The sequence below is a fragment of the Lepidochelys kempii genome, chromosome 2 (assembly GCF_965140265.1).
Source record: "Lepidochelys kempii isolate rLepKem1 chromosome 2, rLepKem1.hap2, whole genome shotgun sequence".
NCBI classification, from domain to species: Eukaryota; Metazoa; Chordata; order Testudines; family Cheloniidae; genus Lepidochelys; species Lepidochelys kempii.
This window is the reverse complement of record NC_133257.1, coordinates 181,425,413-181,447,753: the sequence shown is the minus strand read 5'-3', so window position 1 is coordinate 181,447,753 and position 22,341 is coordinate 181,425,413. Positions and strand designations below refer to the sequence as shown.

Genomic DNA, 22,341 nt, shown 5'->3' with positions numbered 1-22,341 from the left:
GAAAGCAGTATCTGCTATTCAACTTCCTGAGTTCATCAGTAATCTCCCTGGACTCCAGAGAGACTGCTGATGAACCCAGGAAGCTGAGTAGCACATACTGCCTCCTCAGCCGCCCCAAAATCTGAATGGGGCATATCTAAAGCTCAGGTTCTTCTTCAGGAAGAGATGCTGCGGCTTTTCCCGGGCAGCTTGGGGTCTGGGGAAGGGGAGGCGTGGCAGGCCTAGGACTCCTCCAGGCAAGTGGGGGGCTGGCTCCTCCAGCCGAGGGAGGGGTGCACTCAGGCCTCCGGCCAGCCCAGAACTTCTCCAGCTGGGCAGGGGGGGAGAGGGAGAGACTACTCGGGGCTCCTCTGGGTGGGGGGGAGGGAGGCTCGATGCTCCTGTTGGGGGGGGGGGCACGGGGGAGACATGGATGGAAGGGGTGGAGCCAGGGGCTAGCTTCCCCCAAAGGGGGCTCTACCTGCTGACCATGAGTTCTAGTGATGTGGCTTAGCCCTCTGGCAAAGTCACAAACAAGTGTAAACCCTTCTGGGGTATCAAAAGTCCAACTGAAGAGAGCCAACAAAGAAGAAGATTCTTCTACCATTTGGGGGCTTCTCTTCAGCCTGCTCCCTGGGCTCTAGTTCCTAGCCCCTTCCAGGGCTACTTCTGAAAGATTTTCTGGCTCTAGGATAGAGCACTTGGCCCCCAAGTTCCCTGGAGTATGCAATCTTCCACAGATGCTAACTCAGAGCCTTCCACAGGATCCTGCCTGCTCCCTGTGATTCTACACCACAGTGATCTCTCTCTGTCCTCTTATGAGGCCCAGCTGTCCATTAAGCTATCACCTGACCCCTTATTGCTGCCCTCTCAGGCTGGGAAGCAACTAATTAATTATGGCAGGCCAGCCAGTCACCCTGACACTTTCAGAAATGAAGATCAGACTGCAGGGTGGCAAATGTTCTAGTATAACCAGCCTCCTGCACTAGAATTTGGTTAATACATACATAATTATATTAGCTTTCATAAACTCCAACTCCTAATATTAGCTTTTAAAGTACAGTGTTTAAATATTAGAAAAACCCATCCAAACTTAACTAGCTCTGAAGAACAGAAATTAGAACAAGGTCAACGTGCCACAGATGTCAGTATGGAAACAAACATCTATACAACCCCATCTGTCTGCAACAAAAAGCATGCAAGAGATAGTTTTACCTACTAGAGTGACAACTGAAGAACGGAAGAAAGAAAGAATGATGGATAAAGTCCCTCTGCTTTCTGATGGATACTTTTTCTACTAGATTAGGAATCTGGCACTGTGTACTAACATGATTTAAAATAATTACTTTGCAGACAAGCATACAGGTAGTTTATAAAGCAAAGCAATAAGAGTGGAAGCCAATTATTTCAAAAACTATAATATAAACCTAGACTTTTTGAAAAGAAATATTTACAAAATCCCTCTGAAAAATTCATTGCACTCAAGTATTGCCCAGAGGTTGGCTTAAGGTATTCAGCTACATGAGGAAGTCCCAATCTGTACGCTGTCTAGTGCGGGTGTGTCAAAGAGGGGACAAACTTGGCCTTCCAGTGAGGTGAGAATAAAGCAGACAGCTGATCACTGCCAAAGTGCTGTTTTTGCTGACTGATAGTCAATCAGCAGAACACAGGTAACATGTGCATATGTCCCAGCTAACCCTCAACAGCCTCCTGGAGAACAGTCACATTTCCACCTAAGGAGAGGAGGCAGGAGGCTCACCATAATGAAGGAAAAGACGACTCTTAGAACCATTTTTACCTGCTATTCTATCACAGCCAAATACAGTTAAGAAAACCCCCACTTTCAGGCTCCAGGGAAGGATTTTTTAAATATAAAATACATAGCAGTTTTGAAGTCACAAATTTCATCTTCTAATGAAGACTACAGAGATTTCAGCATTGTTACAGTTACCAGAACAGGGTTCATGTTTTTTTCTATTACAATTTTAATATTTGCAGCACTGCCTTTGAGTTTAACTGTACAAAACAGTTTACATAAGGTTGTTTTTACACAATATTTTGCACTTTCATTGTATTGCTACTAGGTTTTAAAAACTAATGGGAAGTGCTGACAAAAAAAGACCACGATCAAATGAGAATCTCCACTCCATATACCAAAAAACAACTCACTGAGCTGCTGCTGGATGTCGATGCTCCATGACACACAGAACTGGTGCTTGGTTTTGGAGAACTTGGGGGGGTCCGTGAAGTACATACTAGATGAACCATATGATATTCATCTTGCTAAAATTAAAGAAATTAAAGAGTTTAAAAAACAGTATTTCGGAAATTTCTAGGTTAAATGGGATTAAAAACCTACTTTCAAAGTAAACTCACAATTAATAGGGCAGCATGATGCAGAATCTAGTAGCCATACACATCTATAACTTAAGCCCACTATGACAGAGTTCCACGTTTTGGATAAAGTATTTTCTTACCAATTCACTGTATCACTATGCACAATAGCGTACGTTCTGGCATAAAGATGTCTCTTATCCCTGCCTCTAGAACTGCAGCATGGTACAATGGGTATGATACCAGACTCGGAAACAGGAGACCGCATTTTGTTTCTAGCTTTGCCACTAACTCATGGTGACAAGTCATTTACTGTTCTGTGCCTTAGTTTTCCCATCTGTAAAATAGAAAATATGCTCTTAAGTGGCTTTGAGATGTGTGAACGAGTGCTAAGTATAATTATTGCAGTCAAACAGCAAATACTCAGTACTTACGTAGTATTGTTCAAAGTGCTATATAAGCCTTAGTTCTGACCTACATGAGGTACAGAAAGTATCTCCATTTTATTTGGGGAAACTGAGGAAAAGAGCTATAGTGACTTGCCCAAAACCATGAGTCACTGGCAGAGTCAGACTTGGAAATCAACAGTTCTTGATTTGAGCACTGAGTTGGATTCTCCAAGAACATGCTGTTTCTCAAACAGGGATGTGATAAAGACTGCTCAATTTGCAGGTATCTATTTTATTCCATAGGAAAGAAACCACTAGAAATAAATAGCTTAAATGGCTATGGCCATGGCTATTTCAGATGTGCTGTGACTAGATTCAAATTGCACTGTGGGGTTCTCTCAGTATTCACATACAATAGCCTGCTACAATTCTGAAGTCATGCTGCAGCGCACACCCTGGCACAAATAAAATGTGCCATTATAATAACAGTTATCAGGATAAGTTTAGAAATATTTTATTTTTTAGACAAGGCTAAAGCTTAGAACGTTAACCCTAAATAGCCACATTTAATTCTTCAAAACAGCCAACAGAAAGGTTGCTTTTGCATCACATTCTCCATTACCACTTTTTTTTTTCCCTTCCCAATCAAGCAAACATAACCACCCTGATGCTAAACCCCAACAAACACCACTCCCGCTCTAGAGAGACAAGGTTGGTGAGATAATATCTTTTTATTGGATCAAATTCTGTTGGTGAGGGAGACAAGCTTTCAACCTTACACAGAGCTCTCCTTCAGGTCAAAAAGAGCTCTGTGTAAGGTTGAAAGCTTGTCTCCCTCACCAATAGAAGCTGGTCCAATAAAAAGATATTAACTCACCTACCTTGTCTCTCTAATATTCTGGGACTGACACAGCTACACCACCACTGCATACTCCCACTCTAGTCAGCTCCATTCCTAGCCCCAGGCTCCTCTCTTGCTTCTACTCCCTAGCAGGTAGGTTCCTTCCCCTGCTATTCAGATGTGTCACATTCAAAGAGCAGTGGAACTTGACCAACTTACAAAAATAATCTCCACATTGACTAATAAGGTTCCTCCCATACAGGTGCAACTTACAGAATGCTTGACATTATAGCATGTTCTTTCAAGCTTAGTATCTGCATGGCACTGACCAATGGCATTACCATCACATGTGTTATACACAATTGTACACAGGTTTTCAGTGTACATGCTCAAGAAGTTCCTAGACATCTCAACATGTGCGTAAGTACTATTTTGGACAACTGATGACACTCCATGTCAAGAGAGCAAAATGTCAGAGACAAAAATTTCTGTAGATATTCATCAAATCCTTAGCTGATATCAGAACAGATGGCTAGTCAAAGTATTAGAGACCACGAGCTAAAGATTCGTTTCTTCAAAATCTAAAGCAATTGATGGCACAAAGATTTTGGGAAGAAGAATATGGTGAACAATAAAGAATATTTCACTTACCTTCTATCACAGCTTTTATTTCCCTTCCTTCCCCTCCACCCCCTCGCATTACAATCTTTTCTTAATTAGACTGATAAAGATGCCCCCAACTCAGTTCTGGGGTCATTCAGGGATACAAAATTCTCTAAGTAAAACAATTTGATGTACAGTAGCTGAAGACTGTTATGAAAACCTTTGTAGAATCAGGTCCACAGGGTTAGCAGGGTTTATTTATATGGGCTCTTCCTCCAGTAGATAAGCATGGCTTGAATTTGTGTATCAGAGAAAACAGGTTATATAAACTCATCTATGCTTATCACAAAAACCCATAAGCCATGGAGCTACTGTTGATTTTCAGGGCACGGAAAGAACTGTATTTGTCTAAACTGATTCAGGCCTTTAGTTGTTACTACTCAGCAATCACAGAAAATAAGGTTTCTGCACAAAGAGTAAATGCTACAAATTTTATGAAATGAGAAAAAAATGGAACAGAAGATTTACTGCCAGTAAAAATAATTCCACATACAGTTTTCCACTGACCCTAGTCATAATCTACTTAGGTTTGGTGGTATTGGATCAGATACAAGTGATGTGTGCATTTCAAAATTACCTTAAATCAGGAGAGAAACAACACTATGAAGCTGTTGAGATTTGTTTAAATTATATTGATAGAAATTTTTTCCAAAAGGATATTTGTCAATAGATATTTCACCTTAAAGCTATGCTAATGATCATATTTCCAGTATTTCGGGATTCCGATACCATGCTACCCAAGCTGCCTTATGGTTTTCCATCTCATCTTCAAGTAATATGACATCACACTGATTTAAAGGTTTAACAGTTGAACACACATTATTTGACTATTCATTGACCAGTTTTTTTGTTTTGTTTTGTATTTTAAAAACCAGCTTCAAACCGACTGAATGGCTCTTCGGTTGCATTTTCATTGCGCTTCTTATCAGTAGATCAAGGAATTTTACAAATGAGGTAAGCATTATTATCCCTGTCAGACAGAGAAACTTTTTTTCTGCATATCAGGCATATCCTTTTAAACTGCAAGGGTTGATAAATACATTGATTCAATACTTTAAAGAATTCCAGGAACAGAAGTTAGTTCATCCTCACTGATGTTCAGGTATTGCATATTAAATGGTTTGCATGTTTTTATTACACAAGAGTGTATTTCTTTATCCCAACAAAATAGCTTCAGGTGAAATCTTTACTGCTTTCTATGCATCCTAACCTCAGGAATGAGACTAAACTAAATGTATTATGGTTTCTACCACAGGCAAAATTCAGAGATTTTATTTAGAGTTCTGGTACAAAATAATCTCTCTAGCACATCATTCTGCTCAGTGCACTAATCCTACACTATTCTCGTTTGATCAAGTACCTCCTGCCTGATGGTACTGAAACAGGCTATTCTCTCCAGACCAAGGACTACAAATTTTCTACGTTTAGATACTAAGTACTAAGACACACTATGTTTTTTGTCTTTGAGGCCTGAGTTCAAATTCAGTTTAGCCAGAGGAGCCTAAAATTAAACTAGTAAAACTAAATCAATCTGTAAGGTGAACCAGCAGAGAGAGAAAAAGGTGCACCAACCAAGTTAGTACTATCAAGCCATCACACGCAAAACAAAACCAGCAGCAGTTAAAAATGTTTAAAGGTTAAAACCAGGATAGGAGTCAGGATACTATGCAGAAAGACTTGTTAAAAGGGACAGATACACATTTCTACATATGAACAGCCATGTACTACTGTCAATTTAAACAAAGAACTCCCATTTTTGTCCAAGAGTTCTGCTGTGGATTGAGGGAAGCATATGACCCTATAAATATAATTGTTTTCAGATCCATACAAAACTCAGCATTGTGGTGAACTTATGCAGGATCCATGCTTCAAAGTTGCTGCAATTAAACTTATGCCATCACGCAACAGCGAAGTTAGCACTTGGGCCAGTTGTTAAAAAACAATCATTCTATTCCTCATGCTACTAGCTAAGAATTAATGCAAAATATTTTACCCTCTCCCACCAAACCTCTCGCAGTCCTTCAAAAAGCTCTACTCCCCTGCAGAGAGACATGAACTTTCAAATTAATTTCCCTGAACATATTTAGACTACATGTAATAAAATGCTCAATCTCAATATAAGAATGAAAAGTTGAAAGTTAAACAATGCAAGTTTAGAGTCCTATTTCCCCAAACAATGGTTTTACTTAAAATATCATATGGTGTTGATGTAAAGCTTACTTTTCTGAGAATATCTTTCAGCTGCAGATGATCAGGAAGCAGTCTGCCAGAATACACCAGTCTCTGATCCTTTGTAGACTACAAGATGGGACAAAGAGAGGAATTTAGCTTTTTTTCCAGCTGTACAGATTTACAGCTGGAAACATTTGTAGATGAAAAAAATCCCTTGCAAATTCCCACCACCTACTGTTAGTCTGCAAAACACATTTCAGTGGTTTTGTAATTTCAGCTGTTACGGAAAATTGCTGATAGTGCATAACAAAAGGTGGGGGGATCCAGGTGTGGGATGAGAGGGTTCTGTGTTGGGCAATCTGGGTATGGGTGGCTCAGTGGGGGGGGATCTGGGTGTGGGGGAGATCTGGATGCACAGGGGCTTGGGTGGGGGGGGGTTTCTACCTGCAATGGTAATGGTACTCTGCAGGAGGGTCCAGGTGAAAGTGGGTGGGGCTCAGCAGGGGGGTCCGGGTGTGGGGAGCTCAGTGAAGGATCTGGTGCAGCTGGTTTGGGCTCAGTGGGGTGGGGATCCAGGTGCAGCTGGTTGGGGATCGGGGTGGCTCATTGGGGTAGTCCAGGTGCAGGGGGAGTGAGGCTCATCAGGCGGTTCTGAGTGGAGGGGTGTGAGGCTCAGCAGGGGAGTCTGGATATGAGAGGATCTGGATGCACAGAGGTCAGGTGGATGGGGGAGCAGCTCTCTCTATAGGGATCCCTCCCCCTGCAGCTGAGGAGCGATGGGTGCAGGAAGCACCAGGGTGAGTTGGTGGGGAGGTTTGCAGAGTTTCCTACAGCTGGGAGAGAAATCTGGGGGTGGGTCTGACATGGCCCCAGATGCTGTGCAGGGGAAGAGGGAGTCCCATCCTCCCCAGCCCAGCTGGGACTAGCAGCTGAGCCTGGCACAGGGTAGGAGCCACCAGCCAGGTCTTTCCTAGTCCTGTGCCCTTCCCCACAGTGATTTCTCTCTCTGCTGGCTGCCCTGGGGACCTGAAACACTGCTGGCGATGGTAGCATGACCACTCTTGTGCCTTCCCTTTGTTTCCCTGCAGAAAAGTGACTTTCTGACTGGGAAACAAAGAAATCTGTGGGGGACAAATTCTGTGCATGTGCAGAATTTCCCCAGGAGTAGAAAGTATATGTGGGAGACCAAGTTACACTACTACAGCACCCAATGTGATTTTTATGTGTCACCATTGGTATCAGGCACTTTATGCAGAAAAAGACTCCCTTTGGTCTTACCTTTGCTGGTAGGATCAAACTGTTTTAACTGAATTACTAAATCACGCTATAGCCTTGGTGAAGTTCACAGTATGGTTCCATTTACAAGGGCAATACACAACTAGTTTTAACAGTTTCAGGATACCACTACATCCCTGAACAGCTTTTCTAGTTTAGATGGGCCCTGAAGCCTTATCTACAGTGGGATTTTTTTTTTTTAAAATCCCCACCTTTGCTAACTTCACTTGAACAAGCACAAGCAACATGAAGAATCCTGGGGTAGAAAAGTTTATAACTGGCAAAGTTTTTCAGCACAACTAACTCAATATGGAGCAAGCCTTGCTGACATGATGCTTGATATAAACCACTCCCCTCCCCATCAGCTGAACCTGTTATCAGTGTAAACATTGCTTAAGATTCTGCATTTCTTTCCCCCTTCTCTTAATATGCAGCTAAGTATACAGTCTCATATACAGGACCAAAGATCCTGCTGAGATCCAGATTTCTAATGCAAAATATTATTTTAAATCCTTTGAGACCATCTTTATATGTCACAATGCAGCAGAAGGCAATACACTTTTTTTGTTTGTTTGCTTGCAATTACCTTTTATAGGCTCCCCTGTAATTTAGCAAACTGTACTCCGGATACTACACTGGTACAATTTTTCTTCTGGAATAAGCCACATCACGACAAACATTTAGAACAACACTGGGCAAAGAATTAGAAAATGTACTGTAGTGTACAGTCCTGCCCTATATTACCTTAAAAAAAAATTTCCTTCCAACTCCTATTTCTGATGTACCACATTCAATACAGTCACACTAGAAGGTCATAGCAGCGTATCAAATATAAGCTGCCTCAAAAAAAGAAACCCATCGGTGACAGAGAAGAAAGGCAAAGTTTATTGTAGGGGCTATGGGTGGAGAACATTAGACATAAACGTACAAAACAAGTTATGTCCTAGTGCTACTTAGAAGTACAACCCAAACATGGAAACTGAACTGAAAAATAATGACAAAACAAGTCCTAAGTGCTCTCTTCATATTGTAGAGTCCACTTTAGGTTACTAGCAGAAGACAGTGAGTTATATTGCCCAGTTGGTTATTGGCAAACGTGAGCAACTTTTTCCTGTATTGTAGCACACTGACTACATTCTTTCCACATTTCACTGCTAAGACTAATTTCTTTTCAGAAAACATTCATAATTTGTTAGTTTTACTCTCCATGCTTACAGTGCCCTTGGCTTTGACCCATCTTATTTAATTAACATTGTTTTAAATAGAGCTGAAAGAAAGGTGTTTGTTGTATAAGAACTTCAGTGAACATAGCATCCTATTGTTACAAAACTTCGGCTTTCCACATCACAGAAACAAGAATCACAGGAACAGAGTTAACTACCACAGCAAAGATAGTACAAGAGACCATATTTTTGTACTTACAAGATTTAAAAGTTCTTTGGAAACTGACAAAAATCATGTCACAAGAAAAATACCACAGAGGATTTTTAAAGAACCCAGAGGGCTTACCTCATAAGATTATAATGCAACATTTAAAAAAGTAATTAGTCCTAAGTATACAGTATATAGCTTGGGGGGTGAGGGGGCTGAAATCCCTTAAAATGGATAGCAAGCCAGTACAAGTTGCTTTCTATGTTTTTTTTTTTTTTTTCCCTATGAGGTAGTCTCTCCTGCATGATCAAATACAGGTGCCCTGCTTTGGTAACTTTATATAAGAAGTTCTAATACATGAAAATTTGTTTTACATCATCTAGTTATCAACTGCCTGCTCAAAAGCTATATAATTAACAAACAATAATTCTCTGGCATAATCCTTAAACTGAGTAGATTCTTAAGAACGAAACACCTAGAATATTTCTGTCTAATAAAAATCCAATAAATCCCCATGCACAAACAAACACATAACCGCACTTCTAATCAGCCTATGACAGTAAAAAACATTTACATCTTGAGAATGACATGAATATTTGCTAATCTGAAGTCTTCTAGTTCAGTAATTCCTAGTGTGGTTTATTCCTTTCTAGTTTTGCTTCTCCAAAAGACATGCAAATATTTTTGCTGAGTTTATTTATACTAACAAAAAGTAATATCTGGAGCACTGTTACAGAGCTCAATTTCTCAACAATACTGTCTACTTTATATAAGTAACATACGGCAAAACCATTTCTGCACTATATGGTCAGAGTTATTTATGGCTAAGAGTAGAGACAATTCTGAGGATAACATCTATACAGAATTTGGTAATGGACTAACTTTTCTAAAGGAAATTCCTCTGTTTCACATTGAGCATCTCTTTCGTGGGTGGTAGAAATTCATGTTTTTGACACACAACTATGGTTTTTCCCATCCCATTTTTCCACAGAAATTTAAATTAAAGTCCTTCAAGTGTGACTATTAAGAAAATATTGTCATCAACCTAATTTAAGCTTTGCCCCGTATGCTCATAATTCATTTACTCCAAAAACAAGGTTAATTCACTCAAAAACTGCATTAACACGAAGTTAAGCTTGTCAACATCCATTCCTAAATAAACAGTAAAAAAAGAAGATGCCAAGTTTGGATTCTTTCATGAACCTTAGAAATAACCTTTTTCATACACAAGATATCAGTACTCAAATACAAAAGAAGATAGATGCATGCACTGTGATGGTTTGAACCTAGGATCTACGATACCAGAATAACCTTTTGAAAGCAAAAAGAAAAGGAGTACTTGTGGCACCTTAGAGACTAACCAATTTATTTGAGCATAAGCTTTCGTGAGAGCACAACTCAGTTTTTTTCAAAGTATTTACACCTACGAGTAAACTTATCTATTTGGGAAGTTGTAATTCAAGTGACCTGCCTATAAAAACTGCACTAGTTTAAATCTGTTTAAAATGTACACTCACAAATCAATTTAATCCTCACTTAAATCCCTTTATCTTAATTCAGTGAATTAACAATGCAGTCTAGACTGATTTTAGTAACGGTTTAACTGGTTTAAGAGCACTTAAATTAGGAGTTTGCACTGATTTAACTGGGACCTTTTTATAATATAAATTAGTATAACTGCTCTAATACAGACAACACCTGAATTTAGTAACGGTTTAACTGGTTTAAGAGCACTTAAATTAGGAGTTTGCACTGATTTAACTGGGACCTTTTTATAATAATATAAATTAGTATAACTGCTCTAATACAGACAACACCTGAGTCTTCAAAATTCTGGGATCCTTTGCATCATAAGTGGGTTACTGACAATCTCTTGCTCTTCGCTTCCCATTATGCTACCACATGAAAAAATACCCAAAAGTTTAATATATCATTTCTAATTCATGTTTTAACTTATGACAAGAGGCAATACTCCTGATTGTGAATCAATGTTGGTTAGTCTCACATTTGTTACTTTTATTTTGAAAGAATTTTTATTTATAAAATTATTACAATGGCTGGTAAACCTAAGCAGGGGGCAACATATTTATCATTTTTAATATGCCATAAGTGTATGAATTAGCTAGTGGTATAACAATGATCTACGAGGGTCATATAAAAACATCTTGAAAAGTTTATAGTTGATCAGTAAGTGATGGCAATTGATTTCTCCTTTCCATCACTAATTGAAATTTAGAGAGGAAAATGTTATGCCGAAAAGCAGCACTTGTGAACTGGTGCATTATTACAAATATTAAATTATTTTATTTCTAAATCTTGTTTTTCAAACTTCTACAGTCACTAAAGTCCAAGAAAACAGTATCAAGCATTTTTATTTTACAAAGTTTTAGTAGTGCAAAAATTTAAATTGAACTTGGAAAAAAAAGTTAATTTCCAGAACTTATTAGTAAATTAAACCTTTCCAAGCCTACATATAGCTATGATAAGTTTGAACAGTTTTACCCAACTTTTATTAGGGGGGTGGAGAAGAGAAACAGCCTCTAAAAACCAAATACTTTCCATGCTGTTTTACAGGACACCACAGATTTTTTTTTTTTTTAAAAGGCTCCTTTAATCTGTGACCATCAATCACAGCCAAAAACATATGCAGTAAATCCCACTCCAACTGACACTTGAACTTGCTGAATTAGTTAACAGTAACTGTATATAAGGTACAATGAAATTCTCAACACAAAAAAGCAAAACTGATTAAATTAGCATTCTCCCCATCCTCTTCAACCCAGCAGGGAAACATATTTAATAGGTCAGGTAAAATTTAGGCCTGGTCTACACCTAAAACTTAGATTGACCTAGATATGCCACTCATCGGAGTAAAAAAAATCATCAAAGCCCTGAGATGTAGCTAAGCCAACCTAAGCCCCGGTGTAAACACTGCTAGGTTGACAGAATTCTTCTATTAACCTAGCTGCTGCATCTCAAGGCGGTGAACTTACTACAGAAACAGAAAAAGCCCTTTCATCCCTGTGCTAAGGCCGGATCTACACTTAAAAATTAGGTTGACCTAGCTATGTCATCCAGGGCTGTGAAAAATTTCACACCTTGAGCACCATCGTCAGGTCAGCCTAACCTCTGGTGGTGTAGATGTGGTTAGATCAATGGAAGGATTCTTCCATCAACCTAGCTATACCACCTCTCTAAGAGGTGGATTATCTACAGAACAGAAAAACCTCTTCTGTGGCTGGAGGAAGTGTCTACATTTAGGGCAGGTCTACACTATGGCGATGGACGCTCTGAGATTGATCCACCGGTGGTTGATTTAGCAGGTCTAGTAAAGACCCGCCAAATCGACTGCAGATCGCTCTCCAGTCGACCCCTGTACTCTACCCCCGAGGAGAAGAGTATGGTAAATTGACAGATTTTTCCCCTGTCGACCCCCCACGGTGTAGACCCCGCAGTAACTCGACCTAAGGTACATTGACTCCAGCTATGTTATTCACATACAATGCTGCAGCTGTAGAGTAGACATAGCTTAAGTCTCCTGGTAACCAGAGACCCATTGAGAAGGAATTTATTACTCAACTAGAATAAATTTTTTTCACTAATTTGCTCAGTCCCCTAAAAAAAGTAATGATACAATGCATATATATTCTCTTATGCATTAGAGTTGTTTCCTAAAGACTAATTCAAGTCTCTGCCTATGTGAGATCCGGGGAAGATTTGTTGAACTGGTGTGTGAATACACATTTTAGGAAAGTGTTTTCTATTGATGAAAAAGTTGTAACCAATCAAAGGTATTTTTTCATTTCCTTTAAAATGGACATGCTCCTTTCATACATTTTATCTATTAATTATACTTTCACAAGTTTTACCCTCAGAGTACTTACTCCTCCAACAGATGTCAGTGTAGCTTTATCAGTCACAATATAATCATGTTGTAAACTAGATAAAAAATGATCTGCACATGCCTGACAAAGCACACACAACAGTTCTATTTTCCTTCCAACTTTAATTCCTTCTCAAAAAATTTAGACCCTTCTTTTCAAACATGAAACTACAACAATTTTACTACTAAAGAAAAATCCTACAATTGCACTTTTTGAAGGAGACTGATAAAGCAGCTGACCATTTTATTACACTAGCTCTATGCTAGCCATTTGCAATACACACTCATCCTTTGTTCTATTCTTTCCCTAGTATTACAGTAGCACCCAGATGCTCTAATCAGGCCTAGGACCCCATTGTGCTGGTGCTATACGAAGATGAAATAAAACTGTTCATGCCTCAGAAATTTAATCTATATAAGTTTCATAGATTCACAGAGTTTAAGGCCAGAAGGGACCATCAGATCATCTAGTCTGACCTCGTGTATATATAACAGGCCCTTAAATTTCACCCAGTACTGAATCCTTTAACCTGTTTTCTACAGGTTTCAGAGTAACAGCCGTGTTAGTCTGTATTCGCAAAAAGAAAAGGAGTACTTGTGGCACCTTCGAGACTAACCAATTTATTTGAGCATGAGCTTTCGTCATGCTCAAATAAATTGGTTAGTCTCTAAGGTGCCACAAGTACTCCTTTTCTTTTTGCTGTTTTCTACAGCATCCAGTCTTGATCTGAAATCATTAAGACATGGAGAATCCAAAACTTCTTTATTTTTTTTCACTCATTTAATCATCCTCACTTAAAAAATATGTATGCCTTATTTCTAATTTGAATTTATCTGGTTCTTCTTATTCTTTTCTCTGCTAGATAAAAAGAGACCTTCAGTATCCTGTACTTTTTTCCCAGGAAAATACTTACACAGTGTAATCAATTCACATCTCAATGTGCCTAAGAACCAAATACACGACTTCCTGCACATTTTAAATGGAAACTGAATAGCAAACAAGAATCATTCTGGATGTATTAAGAATGCACTTAATGTATTTGAACCACCAATTTTTGTTTTTTCCTTAGCCTTATAGGCGCTACAGTTCTTTCATTGTGCAAATTTGGAATCTAACAACATTCCAAGTTCTTTCAATCTGCAAGTCACAAAATTTCTTCAGAAGACAGCAATAAATAATTCTAAGTTATAATACTTTCCATTTTTACTATCAGGACAACCATCATCCACTTTTGCCCAACAGTATTTGCAAGAACTGAGAACACAGCAATGGTCTTCAGTGTTCAGAAGAGCGGATTTCTAAACCAAGATTGGAGGAAAGGGGAGAGAAGTTTTACGCTCTTTTAAAGCTTTGTCTTCACATTGTTAAGCATTCTTGCAGCCCATCCCTTCCATAAATATACTATATCTTATGTGAAACTTAGCAGTACCCTCCCCCCCAAAAAAAACACCCACCTCAGAGGCCTTCCGTTTACTGAAGTTTAGCCAAAAACATATACTGCTCTAGTTAGCCTAGAGAACTAACTAACTAAATGCACTGTGCTCTGCTTAGACCATGAAAAAGGAGAAAGATATTGAATATGCTTCCCGTTTCCCCAAAACATAAAGACAACTGCAAACATTACTCGGCTTGCCAATTCTTCAGGGCAGGGACTTTTTGTATGTGTGCCATACCAAGGACGATGGGGCCCTCATCAGGGCCCCTAGAAGTTGCTGTAATACAAAACCCATAGTACCGGGGCAGGCAGCGTGGCCCTGGGCAGGCTGCTGCGAGGCAAGGCAGCGACTTACCGGCTTACTGGGGTAGACTTTGGAGAGGTGAGTTTTCAGTTTGCCCACGGTCCAGTCCAGGAAGCAGCTAATGGTCTGGTCGGTGTATTTCTGGTTGGGCGCTTTGATGATGAGGGTCACCGGGTGACCCACCAGGCTTTGGTCCATGCTGCTCGCACGGGCTCGCTCTCTCTCCCCGCGGGGCGAAGCCGCTGAAGCTCGACGGCCGGGGCCGGAGGATCAGTGTCCGGGGGCGAGTTTCACAAGGAGGCTTCGGCCGCCCATCCCCGCGGTCTCGGCGGGAGCCGCCCCGGCAGTACAGGGAAGGGGGAAGTAGACGGGACCCCGACGAGCCACGCCAGGGCGGTGTCCGCCTGCGGAGGGGGAAAGAGGGGGCGAGTTAGGGGCGTCACACACCGACCCCCCTCTCCCACGCAACAAGGGCCGCGACCCTCCTCCTCCTCCTCCCCCCCCCGGGGGCCGGTAACCGGAGCAGAGCGGGGAGCCCAGTGACTGGGAGCCCAACCCTCGGGCGAGGCATGGTCACACTCAACGACCCCTGGGGGGAGGCCTACACCCCGCCTCCCCGGCGGCAGCAGCAGCAGAAGGGCCCCGACCCGCCCATACCGAGCCCGGCGGCGGCTCGGCTCGTCCCGGAGCTGTTCTGCTGGCGTAAAATGGAGACCGGAAGTGGTTCGCCTCCCTTCGCCTGCGGCGCCCCGTGCGCGGCGCCAGGGGGCGCTGGAGGGCTGGCGGCGAAGGGAGCATGCGCACTCCCCCCGCGCGGAGAGACCGCGGCAGTCCTCCAGGCCTGCTCTTGGCCAAGCCGCGGCCGCATCGGCCCTGTGTTGGGGCCAGGGAAACCCGGTCACTGCGTCTTGGCGCCAAGGAGACGGGCGCCCCCTGCTGTTGAGTGGCAGCAGGGCCTCAGAGGGGCTGTTCACACAGGCTGCATCCAAGGCCTCTGAGAACTGAGAAGGAGCAGCGGGGCACCTTCACTGGAGCTTTCTGAAGTGGTATCTGCTCTGGGACGGGGATGAGGGAAAAACCCCCTGCTCGCTCCAGCCCCCAGAGCTCCATGGCATCTGCAACAAGTGTTTGGCCTTTGGCTAGTGCTCCGCGCCGGGGGCGGCTAGGTACTATCATCATACAAACAACAGCAAAGGCGTCGAATACAACAGAGTGTGTGTCAGGGGAGCAAACTGCAGCTCTTTGTGCTCTAGAGACATTTGCACCAGCAAAGTTGTGTCCACCTAATTATTACGCCAATGCAAATTTATCTAAGGCACAGTGGGCAGGCTGTGCTTATATGACCAATGTATCAAATGAAAGTTTACCAGGGTCCCTATTACACTAGTTGAAACCTTGCTTTGCATCCTTGTGACTACCTTGATGTAGTTATACCGTTGCACATTTTGCTCATGTATACAGGGTTTGTGACATGATGCGAGTTGTCAGCAAACCTCATTGTCAGTATGCCATTGAACAAAATAACTTCAAGAATAGACTATATCAGGGGTTCTCAAACTTCCTTGCACCACAATCCCCTTTTGACAACACAAATTACTACACAATCCCAGGAGGGGGTCCAAAGCCTACGTCCACTTGAGTCCTGCCACCCCAGGCCGGGGGGGAGGTGCAAAGTCCAAGCCCCACCACCCTGGGTGGGAGGGCCAAACCCAAAGCCTTCAGCCCCAGGAGGTGGGGCCTGTAACCTGAGCCTTGCCACCCAGAGCTGAAGCCATCAGGCTTTGGCCCTGGGCAGTGGGGCTCGGGCTTCAGTCCTGGGCCTAGGCAAGTCTAACACCAGGCCTGGTGACCCCACTAAAATAGGGTCCCAACCCACTTTAAGGTCCTGACCCACAGTTTGAGAAGCCCTTGACTATATTAAAGGGTGTATTTTTCAAATAAATTAAAAGAATTTTACCTGTCATAGTGTGATACAATGTATCCATATCCACAGCCTACCCCCTATTATAATAATCTTTGTACAAAGTATGCCTTTTGAGGTATTATTTGAAAACTCATAATTTGCTGGTCATTATTTTCCTGGTAAAATGTATGTGACAATATTGTAGTTGAAGTTATAAGATTTCACTCTATGGTGTTATTAACACACGTTCTAAACTGAGGTTGGCAAACAGGTCTGTCTCAAACAAGGAAAGGAATGCGTGTGCTGCTTAAGTTGCATTTAAGCAGTAAACTGAGTCATCAAGCAGAAAGGGAAACAAAGGAAGCTCAACCTTGTGTGGAAAAAGCAGCAGAGAACTTGTCTCCTGGTACCTAGCTGGAAACGTTTTTCAAGAAGGGCACTGAAAATACAAAAAAGGAGGGACAAACACCCCAGTGCACCCCCACTCTGCCCATTGCATTCATAGCACTTGAAGCGACAAAGAAGCATTCACTAGATCTTGGAAGAAGGGATCCTGACCTAAGAAGTATGGTTAGTAAGACTGCTGAAAGCATATGCCGAGAAAGCTTTGCTTTGACTTTTACATAGTTTGTTAAGTTAGGCACAAGTTGTGTTTTTTCTTTATTTTCCTTGTAAACATTTCTGACACTGATGCCTCATTACTTATATTCACTTGAAATCTCTCTGTAATTAATAAACTTGTTTTATTTAATCCAGTGTGTTTAAATTTAAGTGTTTTGGAAACTCCATTTGGGGTGGCAAGTTGTGTACATATTATTTCTATTAAAGAAATAATGGACTTTATATAAACTTGTCCAGGAGGGGGCTTGGCAGTACAGGACATACATTTTGGGGGGGATGTTGGGGTCACCATGCAGTATAACCAAGGCTGGAGAGAGCCAGAGTGCAATCCAAGTGTGGCTGGCAAGCTGCAGTTACACACAGACGCTCAGGGTGTGGCTTGCATGGTGGAAGGTTGTTTGTAAATGGCCCAGATGGGAACTCCTTCAGGAAAGCATCATATGGCAGCCAAGGTTACAGGGCAGGAGTGACATAGCTGCTCATTAGTCTAGATTGTATCCTGGTATGTCACACAGACTTGTACAGCTCCCACACTGTAACACATGATCAGTTCACAGTCTAATATAGTTAGCTTCACCGCATCTCTGTGAGCGGGGGATAACTATCATCCCTTTACTGATGAGGAACGGAGGCAGACAGAGGGTGACTTGCCAGAGGTCTCACAGGAAATGTATAGTACAGCAGGGACTTTAACCCTCATTTCCCTAGTCCCAGCCTAGTGTCATAACAACTGGGCCATCTTTTCCATTTCATTATTAAAAAAATTAAAAATGGAATAGTTTTTATGACCACCTGTTACTGTTGTAAAGGAACTCTACAGTAAGAGACAACCTGACTGACTAGACAGGAAAACAGTAAATTGTCTATAGGCAAAAGTGCTGTCAAATACATATTATAAACTAAGAAAAAAAGAGTTTTGTTAACTTTTTGGAGTTATAGTAACCTTCACTGTAACTATAGAAGGTCCAAAATTTTCAACCAATATTTTCAATTGGCAGTGTCACTTTAATGCAAAGGAATTACACCTTTGATGAATCAACATGATGATCAACAGTATAAACAAGGACTGTAACACAGAAAGGTTTGCTGGCATAGAGGTGAGCTTCAGAAACTACAGTGCATACAGAAAGAGGTAAGAAAGGACCTCATCAAATAATGCAAAACACTAAAGGCCCCATTCTCCCATTGAAATCAAACCAGGATCAAACCACCATGGCTTTGAAGTTTTGCCAAAGAAAAGCAAATACAGATACAACCTTATTTTTGACATTCATTGACTTTTGACTATTTATTAGTACAATCTTAATGTTTAATACTGTGTTTCATATGGATTTGAAATTTGTTGTCTATAGTGCACATTGACCTTGTCTTCATTTATCATGCAGCTCATTAGGTCATAATGGGGGCTATAAGATATCTTAATGGTATTTTCAATTTTAAATATTTTCAAAGCATGACCTTTATTTGTACATCTGCAATCATTTGCGCTTGCAATTTTAAATATACTATCACCAGTGAACGCAATTTACAAGCAACATTCAAGTATTTGTGCACAAAAGGTATAGTACGCAAAGACCACTTGCTAGTTATGTATGTGCAAAGATGCATGCACAAAAATAAAAGGCAAATTTTGGCTTAAACCTTTTTTAATATGGACCCATTGTTTGAAGATTGGCCACTCCACATACATATTACAGGCTGAGAACTTGAGATTTAGGGTGGTTAAAATGCCTTCTGAGCCACTACTAGAGAACAGGAAACTCTCCACATAACTCCCCTGGAAATTGTACACTTTGATTGCCCAATCCTTCAGAGAGCTGAGTGCTGGCAGACCTCTGTGACAGCACAGAGCCCCACTGGATCAGGGTCCACTTATGGAGAACTCAGTGCAGGACTGGGGCATAGGACATCAGTCAATAAAATAGCCTAAATATGAATGTACATGCCAGGCAACATGCTACCAATATACATGATGTAGTATTATGAAGGTATATGTCAAAAGGCTATTTGATATTTTCATATACTATGAATTTACATAATTGTTCTTAATATGGATTTGTACTTGACAAATCTAAAGTCATGTTGAACTTTTGGGTAAATATGTAATGTCTTATGACATTACTGTGGTCCAAAGGGAAACATATCCATTTAAAACACTTTTAAAATCTTAAATGGATAATGTAAACACTTTTCTTTTAATATAGAGAATAGAAAATTTCTACATTAACTAAATTACAACATATCCATTTGCACAAAATGAGAAAATCAAGAAGTTATTCCAGATTGAGTCTCTTTTCTATTCCATGTTTCCTTATACCCCTCTCATAGATTTCACATTCTGACAATTTGTGGACCATGTTGTGGCTTTATTACTGTACCTAAGAGTAAGTCAGGTTTCTCTCAAGAGGACTTTTTAAAAACCCAGACCACAGGCAACGACAACAAGGACGCTCCTGCACCTACCTCACAGCAAATGCGTTGTGAAAATAAAGGTAAAAAATCACTGAAGGAATTTGTGTTCTAGTCTTGATCTCATACATGAGACACTTGATTCTTTCCAGGACACTTTGAGTAACAGATCAAGGAATTTACATTTTGGTTAGTAATTTGAAAAAACTAAAGGTGACTTCCATGGGTGGAAAAATGACTGTATCCTTTTTTGCTTCTTTACGTTGGATAAAGAAAGACTGAAAGGTTTAGGCTTTAAAAAAATAAAAAAAGTGAAAGGTGGTGTTCTGCTGGGTTTTTATAAATTCAGGTCTCATCTGCTCAGAAAGGGTCTACAGCAGTGGTTCTCAATCTTATTTGATTGCTCCCCCCTTCTTTTTGGCTTAAGTAGTTTGCCCCTTTCCGCTCCGCCACACAGGTATATATACAAACAACAAAAATCATGCAACTCTAAATATTAAAAATAGTAAGGCATTGACTTAAACAGAGCTATTTAAGTATATAGTCATGTACATTTAAGTGAGATACTGCTTACTGGCATCACACTGTTGTGTGGAGCAGAACAATTCCACAAATTGCATGAATGAGCCAACAATCCATTGTAATAAGAGACAAAGCAAAACGCAATTGTGGTCCATGCTTACAATTAAATGTTCACACTGCATTGTAGCAAACGGATTAATGTACAGATGGCAACGACTTTGTTTTATGCTATTCAAGCTTAACAGAAATCCATCAAAATGAACAGCGCCATCTAAGGACCTGATGTGTCTGGAGGAATAGCTTTGCTAGTTATACACTGCTGGGAGTAAAATGTGTGCAGTAAGGTTTTTACCCCTTAACCTTCTCATATCCGCCCAGAATACATTTTCCACCTCCTCCCCCCCCCTCAGTTTGAGAACCTCTGGTCTATAGCATTGCCTACAATAAGGAATTTTACACAGGTGCATACAAGAATTCCCTACTGTAAGCAAGGCAGTAGACCGTTCCAGAGCAGACAACACCTGATTTTCTTTTTTTAAAACAAAAGCCTTTCAGGCCTTATTTATCCAACATAAAGCAGCAACAAAAAGTACACAAAGCAATTTTTCCATCTATGGAGGTCACATTTAAGTCAGAGCCCTTGGGTAGAAAAAGCTCTGGTGGCTTCCAGTGTTTTTATCACCACATTAGTAGGATAGACTAACAAGTTCGGCTACTTATCTGAATCCACCAACATGCCCAGAGGACATAAAACTTGACAATCCTGATCTTTCTATGATAAAACAGAATACAAACAAAAAAAAACAAGCTGAAATGAACCCTTATTTAAATAAATGTTAAGAAAAGACTCTCTCAGTCCTTCAATTAGAAAGCTAAAAAAGGACAAATCCCCATATTTTTCATTTTCAGATCACCTTTAAGAAAATTATTAGGGCCCCAATTCTGCAATAGGTAGCATGAAGACAGACTGCAGCACACATGTGGAGTTCCAGTTGGGTACAAGGGGCTTTGTGTGGTTGCAACATTCCACCCAAGTGCTAAACATTGCAGGATCAGGACTATAGTCTCTTACTGCGCATGAAGACACTTTTACTGCTTTGGGGTCCAATCCTTAAGACACCTAGTATTGGATGTAGCACTTACTACCATGAGTAGTTACATTGATGCTCTGCAACAAGTTTTTGCAAGATTTAAAAAGTAAGTCTCACTAGAAAAAAAATGCATCATATGGAGAAGGATTGAAATCATAATCTTTGTGCCCAAGGACTTCATGCCATCTGGCTAACAGCACAGGGATACATAAGGGTTACAGAAATCCCTTGTCGCACTCTGTTCTCCCCCCCCTTCTAGGGGAATGGCAGTCCACTGTTCAGCCACTTCCTCAGTAGCGAATGGGGGCAGGGTCCCAGCCCAGGAACCCTGAAGATGGCAGCCATGTGCTGCGTTTCCTCCAACCTCATAGTCTACTTCTCTGGGCCACTTCCCCGCAGCCCCAGCACCTTCTCCGCCCTTGTCTCAGGGCTTCAGCATGCCCACAGTCAGTCATGAGCTTGCTCTCACTCCCCTGATCCTGCACAAGCTCTGCCCAAGTTGCTAGCTGCCCTCTGCCTGCAAGGCAGCCAGTCCTCCACCCTCCTCAAACTCCAGGGAGTGATTGACCTGTTCTGCCCTGCGGCTCTTCTTATATGGGCCTGTTCGGCCCTGATTGGCTGCTCCTCGTAGCCCTCTCCAACCGGCTGTCTCCTGCACAGTCTCCCTAATGTCCTCCCCAAATGGCTACCTGTTGTGCAGCCTCTCTTTGTGGGCTAGTGTGGGGCAGATGCTCCATCACAGCAGGTTATTCCATAATTGTCTAGCATGGAGTTTCTTGCCCCTTCTTTCAAAGCTGGACATTGTCAGAGCAAGATTCTGGACTAAATGGTCTATTGCATTATAGTAATTCCTATGGACCCAATTGAGCACTTACATCACAATGCATGATTCTTAATAATGTATTTGCATAGTAATAGCCTACGTTTGGCCTTTGGGCTTATCATGTATTTAGAAAAAGAAATATAATTTTTTTCAGAATAGCACCACTCCGATTGTAGGTGTTAGGTCTGATGGCTTTCCAGACTAGAGAGTGATTGTGAAAAGGTAGACACTGTCTAGCTTCTCTTTTTAGAGCGGAGTTTTACACTCCTATTTATTATTATTTATACGACTGCCCCCCGGAAGATTGCTGAGTTCCATATAGACA

General features: G+C 41.2%; 1 protein-coding gene across 1 annotated transcript in view; it reads right to left on the bottom strand.

The window, feature by feature from the left end:
- HERPUD2 (HERPUD family member 2) overlaps nucleotides 1-15,410 on the bottom strand; it is a 28,718-nt gene extending 13,308 nt beyond the window's left edge. The window contains exons 1-4 of the mRNA XM_073332898.1: nucleotides 15,305-15,410; nucleotides 14,699-15,051; nucleotides 6,427-6,504; nucleotides 2,149-2,262 (exon numbers count right to left, since the gene is read on the bottom strand). Of these exons, the coding sequence (XP_073188999.1) occupies nucleotides 2,149-2,262; nucleotides 6,427-6,504; nucleotides 14,699-14,845 (339 nt within the window). The 5' untranslated portion in view covers nucleotides 14,846-15,051; nucleotides 15,305-15,410. The remainder of the gene's footprint in view (nucleotides 1-2,148; nucleotides 2,263-6,426; nucleotides 6,505-14,698; nucleotides 15,052-15,304) is intronic.
- Between the last annotated feature and the right edge of the window lie 6,931 nt (nucleotides 15,411-22,341).